General features: G+C 40.4%; 1 protein-coding gene and 1 long non-coding RNA gene across 5 annotated transcripts in view; one reads left to right on the top strand and one right to left on the bottom strand.

Annotated features, from left to right (window-relative positions):
• adgrd1 (adhesion G protein-coupled receptor D1) overlaps nucleotides 1-12,169 on the bottom strand; it is a 42,221-nt gene that overhangs the window by 8,097 nt on the left and 21,955 nt on the right. For all 4 annotated transcript variants that reach the window (XM_015015667.1, XM_015015669.1, XM_015015671.1 and 1 more), the window contains 2 exons: nucleotides 1,035-1,108; nucleotides 313-436 (listed from right to left, as the gene is read on the bottom strand). In XM_015015667.1, the coding sequence (XP_014871153.1) occupies nucleotides 313-436; nucleotides 1,035-1,108 (198 nt within the window). The remainder of the gene's footprint in view (nucleotides 1-312; nucleotides 437-1,034; nucleotides 1,109-12,169) is intronic.
• LOC106935277 (uncharacterized) lies at nucleotides 7,109-9,352 on the top strand. Its single transcript, XR_001421864.1, has 2 exons — nucleotides 7,109-7,423; nucleotides 7,908-9,352. It is a non-coding gene; the product is annotated as an uncharacterized LOC106935277 (long non-coding RNA).

The following is a 12,169-nucleotide window of genomic DNA, read 5'->3' as shown; positions in this document are numbered from 1 at the left end:
TCAACCTGATTCACGTGTGTTAGCTGATGAATTGCAGTCAACACGTCTGGACCAGAATTTGAATAAATTACTCCTTGTAATAAATAGAGGGTTTGCTATTCTTATTTAGTTTTGACGTTTTTGCTTTGGTTTTGGTAAATGCACAATGAGACGCTAAAGCATCATAATCTTCTACGGATCAAAACCAGTTTAAAATGTTTTGATTAAAACAACACTTTCAGGCCAGAAAGTACTTGATTATTAGTATGTAAGTGTGGATAGCTAAAAAAAACAACAACTTTAAAGGTCAATAAAAAATTAAAAAAAAGATACCTCCAAGTGCACAACTTGCATGAGGATGGCGAAATTGGTAAGATGGTTGCACATGCACACAGAATACGACGCGTTTCCATCTGAGCGAACGCAGCCTTCATTGGACCACACTCCCTCATTAGTGCTAAGACAAAAGACAAAATGCAGGGATTATTTACATAGCAAATGCATTCAGCAGGAAGATTAAAAACTGATGGATAAATAAGCAGACAAGGCCGAGTTTATCTGAGCACTGCTGGCAGCGTTCACTCAATCTAATCCTGCATGGGAGGCACACGCACTTCTGTTTGCTGACTCTGTCGGGATAATTTAATAATTCACATTTTTCATGAGCTTCAGGGCAAAGGGGAGCGAGAGGAGGAAGTCTTTGAATCCAACTCAATCAGACTTCGTTTTACAATGAGTTATGCCCTCCAAACAGCTTTTTGGATCCAGGTTTTGGAAGGCAATGTCTCCGCGGAGGACCGTTGCTTAATATAAAACTGGAACGGAAGCACATTTATCACTGGATATTTTCGGTTCGGATAAGTAAAAAGGAAATAGACCTTTTCCAAACCTGATGCGTTTTTTTTGTTTTTTTTCTTCTCCATATAAGTTTTTTAGCCCTGCAGGCTGAACCAGACAACATAAAACAAAAACAAAAGGACTTGAGAGATGAGATCTGGTTTGTGCTACGACTAAAAGAGAGACATTTAGCATCGGGACAGCAGACACAGACCCACCTGTAGTCCAAAAAGGCGCAGTAGAGGAAGACTTTATTGCTCTGATTTAGCATTTGGTCTTGCTGTTCTTTAGTCTGAAAAAGAACGGTGAAATGGAGTGAGCCATTTTATGTGTTCAAAATCAGAAAAACAAACAAATAAAAAACAAAAACAAAGATTTTAAATGTCAAAATATCAAGTGTGCAAAGGGGAGAGTTAAAGATAATTACTTTAAACAAACTACAAAAAATAATCCAGGATGTTGCCTTTGATACAAAAACCAAATAAGAAGCAGAGTTTCTCTGCTCGAGTAGAACTACAGCAAGAGGAGAGGTACAATGTAAAAATTCAAACACTTGAGCAGTGTATAAAAAAAATCTCTCCTCCGTTCCTCAAGAATCTTATTTGATTTTAAATCACTTTTTCCATGTCATTCCTTGTTATGAGATTTAGAATCTCCTGGGACAGTGAGCTAATGGCTGCAGCGCAGGAATGCGGTAATTGGGGCTTGGCCCTGGTTTCAGGTTCAGACCACTACCCTTCTCAATCTGTAATCTGAGAAAGAAAACAACACTTACACCGACTGGAAAAGTGCATACAGCGAAAATGCACACGTCTCCCTATTCCAAACGCTCTGGCTTTCCAAAAAAATCTGCATGAGATGGACCGTGCGTCTGCACCGTTTCCTACTGGAAAACACTGAGAGTGTGACTGACAAGCCGGGTCGCCTGGTTCCCGGCCTCTGAGCCTTGCTGCACCACAATACCTTGATCTCCCTTCTGTAATCAAACCGCCACTCCGATGATGTTGGTTTTGCGCATGCGACTCTTTTAGTTGTTGCACTTGAGAAGAACGCAGCAGACATTCAGCTCATTAATGCAGCTCTGGAGCCGTCAGGACCTCCGTCACCCCCTTCCCATAATCACCAGTGGCTGGCTAATTTCAAGGAATTTACGATATGTAAAAAAAAAAGAAAGAAACGAACAAGCAAAAAAAAAAAAAACATTAAGGAGAGACAAAATGCAGCTGGAAGACTGTACGTATTTCATCATGGTGTCGCGTTTGCTCTTACTAAAACCTTTGATGTCTCTTTGCAGCAAAAGCAAAGACATTTCTTTCGATTATACAAAAAAGATCATTGCCACTCCACAATATGCAAAGCCCACCATCTGACATGCCGGTCAACAAACGGACCATCACACGCTTCCTCTCTAACAAGTGCACATGGTAAACCCGGCTTGCTCTTTCCTTTCCAGTCGAAATCTAGGCGGAGTTCAACGACCCGACTGTCACTTTTGAGCGTCTGGGCTCAAATCGCCTCCATTTAAGATAACGCGCTCGACTCCTACGGCCTCAGGATGTACCGGTCGAGACTGTAGCTGGAGCTCCAGCTCTTTATTAAGAACAGAAGGGCAACAAGCACCCGCCCAGGAAATCAACCGGAGCCTCGTAAGAGGAGCGAGACAGGGAGAATAAAGAGAGAGCGAGAGCCGGCAACAGCAGAGTGACAGGCTGATAAAGGAGAACAATCTGAGGGACAGAGGATGATAAATCATTGTCAGAGTATCTCCAGCACTCCTGTGTTGTGGTGTGGTATTTGGCAGGCCGTGAAACTGAGCTTCAGTGGCTGGCTGGGCTTTTTTTTTTTTTTTTTTAACTGACCGACCCTGTATTTTCCACAGCAGCGGGTGAAAATCAGGGGAAAAATCTCATTTTCAATTTAACCGAGAGCCACTGTGATCTCGAAAGGCCTCCAGTGAGCGCCTTGTGCCTCGTAGGTGTATGAATAACCCTTCTTCACATTTTGTCTCATTATAATCACATAATTCAAGGTATTTCATTTTGACTTTATCTGGTAGGTCAACACAAAGCACTATGCCATTTGTTAAGTGAAAAGAAAAAAGATGGAGGATTTTTACAAGATGTCCTGTCTAACGTTTGCCACAAACCAGATGAAGATGAAATAGTTTCTTGATTAGAGACAGAGAAGCTGTTGGGAGGCTGCATGCAGCTGAAAACAAAGCGACCTCTGATGGAATCCTATTAAGAGACTTGAACCACCTTTGACACCAAACAGAGTTCAGATCAGAGCGTAGTCCTATGTTAGAATGGCCTAGTCAAAGCCAACATGTAAGTCCAGCAAAAGATTTGAAAATAATAATAATAATAATAATGTTACCAAGCTCCAATTATGTCGGAGAGGAGAGGATTTTAAAGTGTAAGTGAAGTGAGTGGTGATTCTAGAAAGTACTGATGTAATCTTTTATCACAAATATGCATTATGTTATGTTAGTTAATCACAAAAATGTTTACTCAAGTTTGTGGTTGAAAAGATGCCAAGCAGTCAGAAGAACAAGATTCCCTTTAAAAGCCCTACAGCAACTATATTTCCTGCACTCCAAATTATTCTTGCTACCATAAAATCCAGTTTATTTTGAGAGACGTCACAGTTACAGGCAACAAGTAGATATGTTAAAAGAAAAGCAAGCAAACCCCGCCACCCTGAAAAAATTAAAAGTTTGGGGGATAACCTTCTACAATACTTCACTTTGATGAGACTTTAATCTTAAAACTATGTCACCAATCAAAATACCAGCTACGAATTCAGTGCAGCGGGCGAAGACCTAAACGGGGAACAAATGGCTGCAAAGACAATCGAGCGTCAGCTGCCAGCTGAAACAGCTGCTCTGCGATCCAAATACAGTAAACCATGACGCAACTCCGCCGGAGCCACTGTCATCTCTTTGAGTCGGGTGGAGCAACAGGCACTGACGGCGCCTGGTTAAACATCTGCTCCTGTCAAAGCTTTTTGCTTTGACGTCCACTACAGGTACGTGTCCCATTATTCAACAAGCAAATCAGTAAAGAAAACACGTCGTCCAGCAACTCAGCTTGGAAATCGGTCTTCTGACCCACTGAGTCCAGAGGTTCTGGAGCGACAGAGCAGATCTCCAACTCTGAAACAGTTTATCCCAAACCTAAATAGATATAAATTCTATCTGCCGTTTCCACAACGTTATAACTTATCTAGACTTAGTTTCCATAATTTGGTTGTCTTTATTTTGATCACTTTTGCACTAAAATGTGACAAATGCTAAACAGAACTCAAGTTAAGGAGTCAAAATACATTGTACCACATGCAAAGTGCCCCAGATTTAGCGTAACATAGTTGCTGGTATTCATTATTGAGCAATAAATGTAAACAATATCTCTATTAAGAACACAATACAAGTTTCCATCCTGCTCTTTGCTTGAAAAGGACATCTGTTGGTTTGATGACAAAGTTTTCTCTCTGTTTCCACGCAGCGCTGGCACAACTATAACAAGCCACAGGAGGAGACAGACATAATCTAACACCAGAGAGGTCTGAAATAAGACTTGGGTTTTGCTAAGTTTAAAAAGAGGAAAAAAAAAAAAAAAAAACTTGAATAAACATACAACAGCATGATGGGTGAAGTGAAAAGGAGAAACTGTTTTCTTTTACTTCAAACTCTCCAAATACTTCAGGGCAAAGTGAGCCAATTTGTAATTTCCGCTTATTCCGTTTGGTATAGATTTGAATTCAGGCAACATTCGACATACACATTCCCACGAATGAGAAGACTTTAATTTACTCAGGGTTTCATAACAGAAAGTCTGCACACTGCCAAAATAGAAAATCTTTCAAAGTACTTATAGTCTTCTAGTGGAAATATCTTAGTGCACTTGACAAGACAAAAGACAAAATTAACTTACGAATAACTTTTCAGCAAGATGTAAGAGCTTGTTTAAGTGAATAGTACCTTAATATTTATGAAAAAAGTACTAGATCTAAGTGAAATAATGTGACAGTGGAACAAGTAGTTTTTATAATCAATATTGACTTAAAACAAGCTCATATTTCATGCTGAAAAGTTACTTGTAACTTAATTATGTCTTATTTCAAGTGTACGAAGATATTTGCGGTAGAAATTAGACCAAAGACACTGGTAGGATTTTGTGTTTTTGCAGTTCTTAAATTGAGTAAGGCAAGTAAAGACCGTATAGCAGTACATCTGGAGAGGACAGAAAAGTGTCAAGTTCAAACACAAGGTGCTCACTGAGCCGTCTTACGCCCCAACATCACCCGGCTCCGTGGCTGACTGAGCACAGAGCTTTCGGCAGCGGTGGCCCTTAAGCCGGTCCGCACACGGCAGAGCGGAGCAACAACCCGAATCCATCCAGAAAAACACTGCGGCCGCTCGAATGAGATCATGGCATCAGGGGACGTGTGAAAAGACATGCAGCTGTGGGCTCTGCTCGCTCTCTGTGGTGGACACTGAAAACAAGACGACGTGTCGAGTCGCACACGGTGCGAGGGAAACTGGGGACAATTAAACAAGTCCAGGAGTAACTCATACAGGGTGGGTGGTGGGTGTTCAGACAAAAAAAACAGCTATTGCTGTAGAGATAGCTAAAAAAATAAAACAAAAGTTATAAGTGGTGGTCTGGATGCATCAGTTTGTGTGTTTAATTCCCACATGTTTCTTTCTTTTTTTTTTTTTTTTTACTTTGGACTCCTTCCCAGGAATAACATTTTGGGAGTTTAAGACCTTCAGCATCAAGTTCAGTAACAGGGAATTAACTTTTTAAGTGGGGTAAATAAGGTAAATACCTTACTATCTCCAGCTTAAAAGCTCCGTATGTGCAGTACATTTGCATACTGGCTTGCATATTGAATGTGGCGACATTAAACAAAGAAATGATGCTAATAAATTCCTCAAATTGGTATTAAAGTTGTCCAATAAGAGCAGAGGCGATCTTTAATGATGGTCCCTCATTCTTCATCCTGTTTGTCCCCACAAATAACCCACTTTCCTGATGAACATCATTCTGGAAAAAAACAGAAGTTCAGAAGTAGCCTACTTCCCACAATGAATTTCATAGATGACTCCACTACATTAAGTACCTATTTTGAATTTTAAAGCAGCTTTGAACAAATGGATCAGACTACCTTTAGAGCCATTAAACAGATACTTGAGGTCTCTTTGACTGGACATGAGATAAAGCAAAAGAAAACTTGTTTGGGGTGGAAATGACAAATTGCATCTTTTTTTCTGTCCTGGGTGGAGAGCCATATTATTTTACATGTGTCAGGAGGCAAGTTGGTGGTGGTGGTGAGATAGAACGCAGGGACCCAGATAAAGATGATAATGATGATGAATTTAATGAAGGTAGCAGCTCGAACAGTCAAAACATGTAGGCAGCACAGTGAGCAGAAAATAAAGCTAACACTGGTAGCAATAGACTGAGCAACAGAGCCAACGCAGGACTTAAGCAGTTCTACTGTGATGACAAAATAATCAGAAACTCAGGACTAACAGTTCTACTGAGACAATGAACTGAAAACTACAAAGGACGAGGAACAGACGAGGTATGACGTACGACGAGGATCCGACAAGAGACAAAGGCAGCAGGTGGGACTAAATACACAGGGAGGGTAATCAAGGAATGAGACACACCTGGGAAGCAATCAACGGGGAAGACGCAGGAACAACAGAGACTCAGGACAGAAACTGAACACAGAAAACCCTTAATATAAATACACGGAAAACACGGATCATGGCAGCGTGAGACATTTTCCTCCGACCGTTTAAGAAAATGAAATGTTGCATCCACAAACTTACCAGAGCTCGACAAAGACATGTTTCAAATATTATCATAATAGTAGTAAATTACGTCTCACTCGGAAAACCTAATGTCTCAGGCTGTAGATTTTTTCAGAGACAGCATTTGAGACATTTGAGTTATGATATATATATATATATATATATATATATATATATATATATATATATATATATATAAATAAAAAACAGGGGGTGTTGAGAAAGGGACTATAATGAAAGTCTTTAAATACTTCTGGCAAGTGAGGAATGGCAATGACCAGAGCTCCATCTGCGATTGATCAGTGTGTTGGCTCACACGGCTTGTGTTTCTCTGTGGGTGTTGGTGTATGGATGGGCGTGGGTGGCTGAGGGAGAGGGAGGCGGAGGAGAACATTTTGCCCACAAGGTTTAAGTTTAGGCGTGTTCTGGAAGCTATAAAAAGACGGACAAAGAAAGGCGCGAGCATTATTTTGACTGAGAGAGCTGATACCAGCAGCTTGAGTGCAAAAATTAGCCGTGGGTATCAGATAGGCTGAGCGATCTTTCTGCGCTTATTTTAGTGACCAAACAGTTGTTTTACCTTCTAGATTTCAAGGAAGCAGACGTCTTTACGAGCACAGAGCGTGCATTTTCCTGTTCTGAAGCTACATTTATGGTTACCTCCTGCCAAATCTCTTTCACAAAGCTTTTTATTATAGATTAAAAGCGAGTGACAGAGCAAACGGAAGAGCTATAGCCTTGTCATATTCTGAATGTCATCATTAGTTAAGCATGAAGTTCCAGGTAAGCGAGCGACATCAGCACACAAAGTTCTTTTTGTGTGTTGTTGAAACATGTTTTATTGCACCAGGTTTTTGTACATCCTGCACAGATTAGCTGAAAAACAATAAAAAAAATCAGTTTGAAGGGAGAAAAATAAATAAATGGTGCAATAACCCTGTTGCATAAGTGTGCACGTCTCTTAGCTGAAGCATCTTTTGATTCAAGTTCAGAATTGTGCTGGCTGAGCTGACTGAAGACACAGTGAGACAACCGTTACGATACAAAGCAAAAATGTAGCTACCCTTATCAAAATATGTTGATCGAATCATCTTTCATTTCACCGTACCCTGTGGTATGATAAGCCTTTCATCTAGTTTACGCAACACCAGCGATAGCAGGATGGAGGAAGAGGGCCAAACAGCGCTGTGTGTCTCTGTACGAGTCTATTAATGTTTACCCGCAGACGCCAATGCCTCACAATCCTTAATTCTGTTCCCTGCTCAAGGTTTCCCAAACGGAACCACAACCACAGACGGCAGGAATAAATCAGCGATGGTGACAGACTCCAATCAACTCCACAGAATAATGCAGTGAGAGAAGCACGTGGGAATCCAGCGGCCTTGCTAACGCCTTGTCAGTGTGTCGAATCTGCTCCGCGCCATATTAGAGGCAACGGTAACTTAATTCCGACTGAGTCGGCTGCCGATTTGCTCCGCTGAGCTGCTCCTTGAATCAAAAGGGCATTAATCAAAGAGAGAGGGGTCGATCCAACGTCAACCACATGGCTTTGACCTCAGCTTGACTGAGTACCTGCCATGACGCAAAGATATTTACAGGTTGCCGATCCCATCAATCTAGTTTTTTTTTTTTTTTTTTTTTTTTTTTTCCCTTTTTTAAAAGCAAGTGTCAGATAAAAGACAGAGAGATCTGGACTGTTTATACTGCAGACGGCACACAAGACCTGTAGCTATGGCAGCATGGAAAGACTAATAAGGGAGTTTGCACATTTCTGCTTCAGACTGCCACAATGTTTAAATAGACTTGCTGAGTACTCCTCTGCAGAAGCACGTTGGCTAAAATACAAAACTTAGCCGGGGAAACTGTGTCATGGCAGGACAAATTTGAAGTTAAGCTCGCTAATGCAGACCATAAAGACTCAATCTTCAGTAGAAAAGCATATTTTATGTGTTATATTTAATTGTTTGGAGGCACATTATCCAGAGTGGGGCAGAAACACAATTATACTTGTGAGAAATACATTTTTATCATATTACATTGCTTTTACTCCTAAATGCACATTTTATTTTTATATTTTAGTTTAAAAACAGGATCTTACTGGTGTAGATCTGGACACATGCATCCTCTTTGCAAGGTAACGTTTCTGCCGGGCAATTCTGTCACTGTTTAACCTTTCAGTTTCATGGTCGGCATACAGTTTTTAGATCTGGACTGCAGCACATCAATCTTTGAAGTTATGCTTTTATAAGTCTTACAGTTGAAATATGGAGTTGTCCTAATGGAAAAAAAACCCCTCCAGGCTCCCAGGAGAAGCTATCATCTTGATGACGGAAACTCTCTCTTTTAAATTCCAACATATGTCTGAGGAAAACCTTTACAGGTCAGCGAGGGCCGTGGATACCGATGCAGCCCAGTATCATCTCTGCTGACAGGTTTTGCAACTTCATCCTTCATTTGATGAAGACCGATTGTGTTTACTTAAAGAAAACTGAAATGTAGAGTGATCCAACCAAAGAGCATGTGTCCACTGTACAACTATTTATACAAGATGAGCTCATGCTCTAAGAAGTCGGATGTATTTTTGCACAGAGTTCAGAGATAAATGGCAGTCCACTGTGTCACACAGCTCCAGCGTACATTTCTGGATACAGAGGACGATTGGGTGCAGTGAGTGTACAGTTTACAGTGCTGTAAAAAGTGTTTGTTCTCCTACAAATTTCTACCGTTCTTGTTTTGTCCTATTTGTTTGTTTCTGATAATCAACACCTGTTAAATCATGAACTGCAGTCGCAGAAGAAGTACGCGTCTAAAGATCTCCAAAAGGAAAACATCACGCATCAATCTAAATAAATTCAAAAACAGATGAGAAACAAAGTCACTGCCATCTATAAGTCTGGAATGGGTTACAACACCATTTCTGAGGCTTTTGGGACTCCAGCAAAGCATTAATGAGAGCCATATCTGATTCTGCATTTGTGTATGTTTTTCATCTGGTGGCAGAAAATGTTCCCAAAAATCACAAAAAGAAACACGGAACATCTAAAGCGGGGCAAATATCACTTATCTCAGTTAAAACTAATGTCTATGATTCATGGATTACAAAAATAAACTTGGACAAAAAAACGGCATCCATTGGGGAATTTCAAGGCGAAGACCACTGCTGACCAAAATGAACACAAAATGAACACAAAAGCCATCCAGGCTTCAACTGGACAAAAAAAAAATAATTAAAAATCTCAAAGACCTTTGAGAAAATATTTTTTAGACTGACTAATAAAAAAGAGGACATTTTGTGAAACATTTCAGAAAAAAAAAAGAGCAACACTCAAACACGGGTAGTATGGTGATCTGGGGCTGGTTTGTTGCTTCGGGATCCAGACGACTTCCCATAATAAGGAGAACAATGGATTCTGCTCTCTGCCAGCATATTCTGAAGGACGAAGTCCGGTCACCAGTTTGTAATCTTAGGCCTACACTTGGACTGACGGTGATCTGAAGCACACTAGCATGTCCATCAACAAGTGGTTAAAAACAGCCAATTGGATGTTTTGGAATGGCCTAGCCAAAGTTCAGACTGAACCCAATCAGGAATCTGTGGCATGGCCACATGCTCAACACTCCCATAACGTGACAAAAAAAAATCTTTAAAACAAAATGGTCACTGACTCATTGCCAGTTTACACAAATGGCTGATGGCAGATATTGCTACCAGCAGCGGCAAAACCAGATATTAGAATCCAGAGATAATAAATGATGTTATGTTATTAATTGACTCTAATCATCTTTGTTATTTTTGTGTGTGCTTTTTTTGGTGATTTGAAACTTTTCCATGTGAGAAAAGCAGCTGTAGTGGGGCTGTGGTGTAAAGTCTGTTTACGTCTCATGTGATATGGCAGACAAGGCGATCCTGCAAAAAATGGTGAGAGGAGCTGAAGTACCGCACTGTTCCCACTATCTCTTTCAAAACTGCAGCAGAAACAAGGTAATTTTTTAAAACTGCTCCTATCAGGAAAACATACCAAATCCTTTAGGGTAATCGATTGATTTGATGTAAGTATATCGGTCATAATAGTAAAGTATAAGTATTTTAAATACTTCACAGCAGAAGATGTTCCAAATTAGTTTCTTAGATTTTCCCAATATTCCTATAAGAGTATCTATTATCACTGTTGCAGGTCTTCATGTAAACGGCTATAAAAACCACTCAGTGTTGTCGGTTTCTTTGACGTTTTCTGCCCAGAAAACCTGAAAAAAAGATCCAAGTAGACAAAGCCGTAATGACCGTGTCTGTAAAAATATCAAAAGAACAGACTGAAAAATTATGTATTTAAATTTTTTGCTGGATGAGACAAACATGCAAACCTTCCTTGGAAACTGGTGTGATTGTCCCGTACTGTACAGACTGTACTGTCTAAGATTCCTCCCAGCCTCCAAGCGAGGAAGGGGAAAAGCATCCTGTAGCAGCCAGAAAACATAAAAGCTCCAAAAATAGTCTCTCTTTGACTAAGTCTGACCACAGCTATGAGCAGCAAACCAGTTATAGCATACTAGCTCATTTTTTTGGACATAATCCTGGCCACAAGGGTTGCACGCGTAATCACGACAGAACCTCTAGAGCGTCTCCACTTGGACGAGTGATCTCAGCTATAAGATCAGGCCGGAATGAGCTGGCACCGAACATTTCAATCAGCGCGAGAGAAATTCAACAAAGCAGATTTATATCCACAACAGAGGTAGTCCAACGAAAATGGAAACGCCTTAACTGGAATGACAGCTGAACTGGTGAGCGTCGCTCACACCCCTGTGGTGTCTGCTAAAACAAACAGAGGAATCACTGGAACAGGAGCCAGGCCAAATAATTACAGCATCAATATTTATTTCACCAAGAGGGGGGCAAGGGGGAAGGCTAACAAAGCAACATTAGTACGGTTTTATGACACAGCATGAGCTTCTTTCCCGCTTTTATGAGAGAGGAAGGAGGGTATTGGTAATGTACTTCAATAGAAACTGAGTAATTCTTGTGGGACTTTTAAATGAGTTACAACATCACAACGGTGAGGGCTTTGCCCAACTGGGTTTGATAACTTCTTTATCAGTATCATTGTTTGACTGGCCTACGCTTATGAGTGCACATCATTAGGGCAAAAAGCATGGCCTGAAAATTTCTAAAACCAAAAAAAAAAAAAAAAAAACAGCACGCCACCACGGGAAACAATGTTAATACAACACACTTTTTTTTAAAAAAAATATAGAAATTATGTGTTTCAATAACATTTGCTATGCTAAAATGGCATGACTTCCTTTGCAAAGGACCTGAAAAAAATGTTATTCATAAAAGAGAGGCATTGTTGCTTCAAAGCGCCCCAAGCTTGCAATTCAAAATATCTATAATCAGTTTGCTTTCTGGACGCCACATGCGCTGCGAGGGGAAAAAAAAAAAAAAAAAAAAAAAAAAAAAATTAAAAAGGGGGGGAAAAAACAAAAAAGGGGCCTGTTTCCCTAGGGCCCCCACATGTGGGGGGCCACCTT

Source organism: Poecilia latipinna, unplaced genomic scaffold (assembly GCF_001443285.1).
Source record: "Poecilia latipinna isolate Pla-1442-1.1 unplaced genomic scaffold, P_latipinna-1.0 Scaffold1940, whole genome shotgun sequence".
NCBI lineage: Eukaryota > Metazoa > Chordata > Actinopteri > Cyprinodontiformes > Poeciliidae > Poecilia > Poecilia latipinna.
This window is presented reverse-complemented; position numbering and strand designations above follow the sequence as displayed.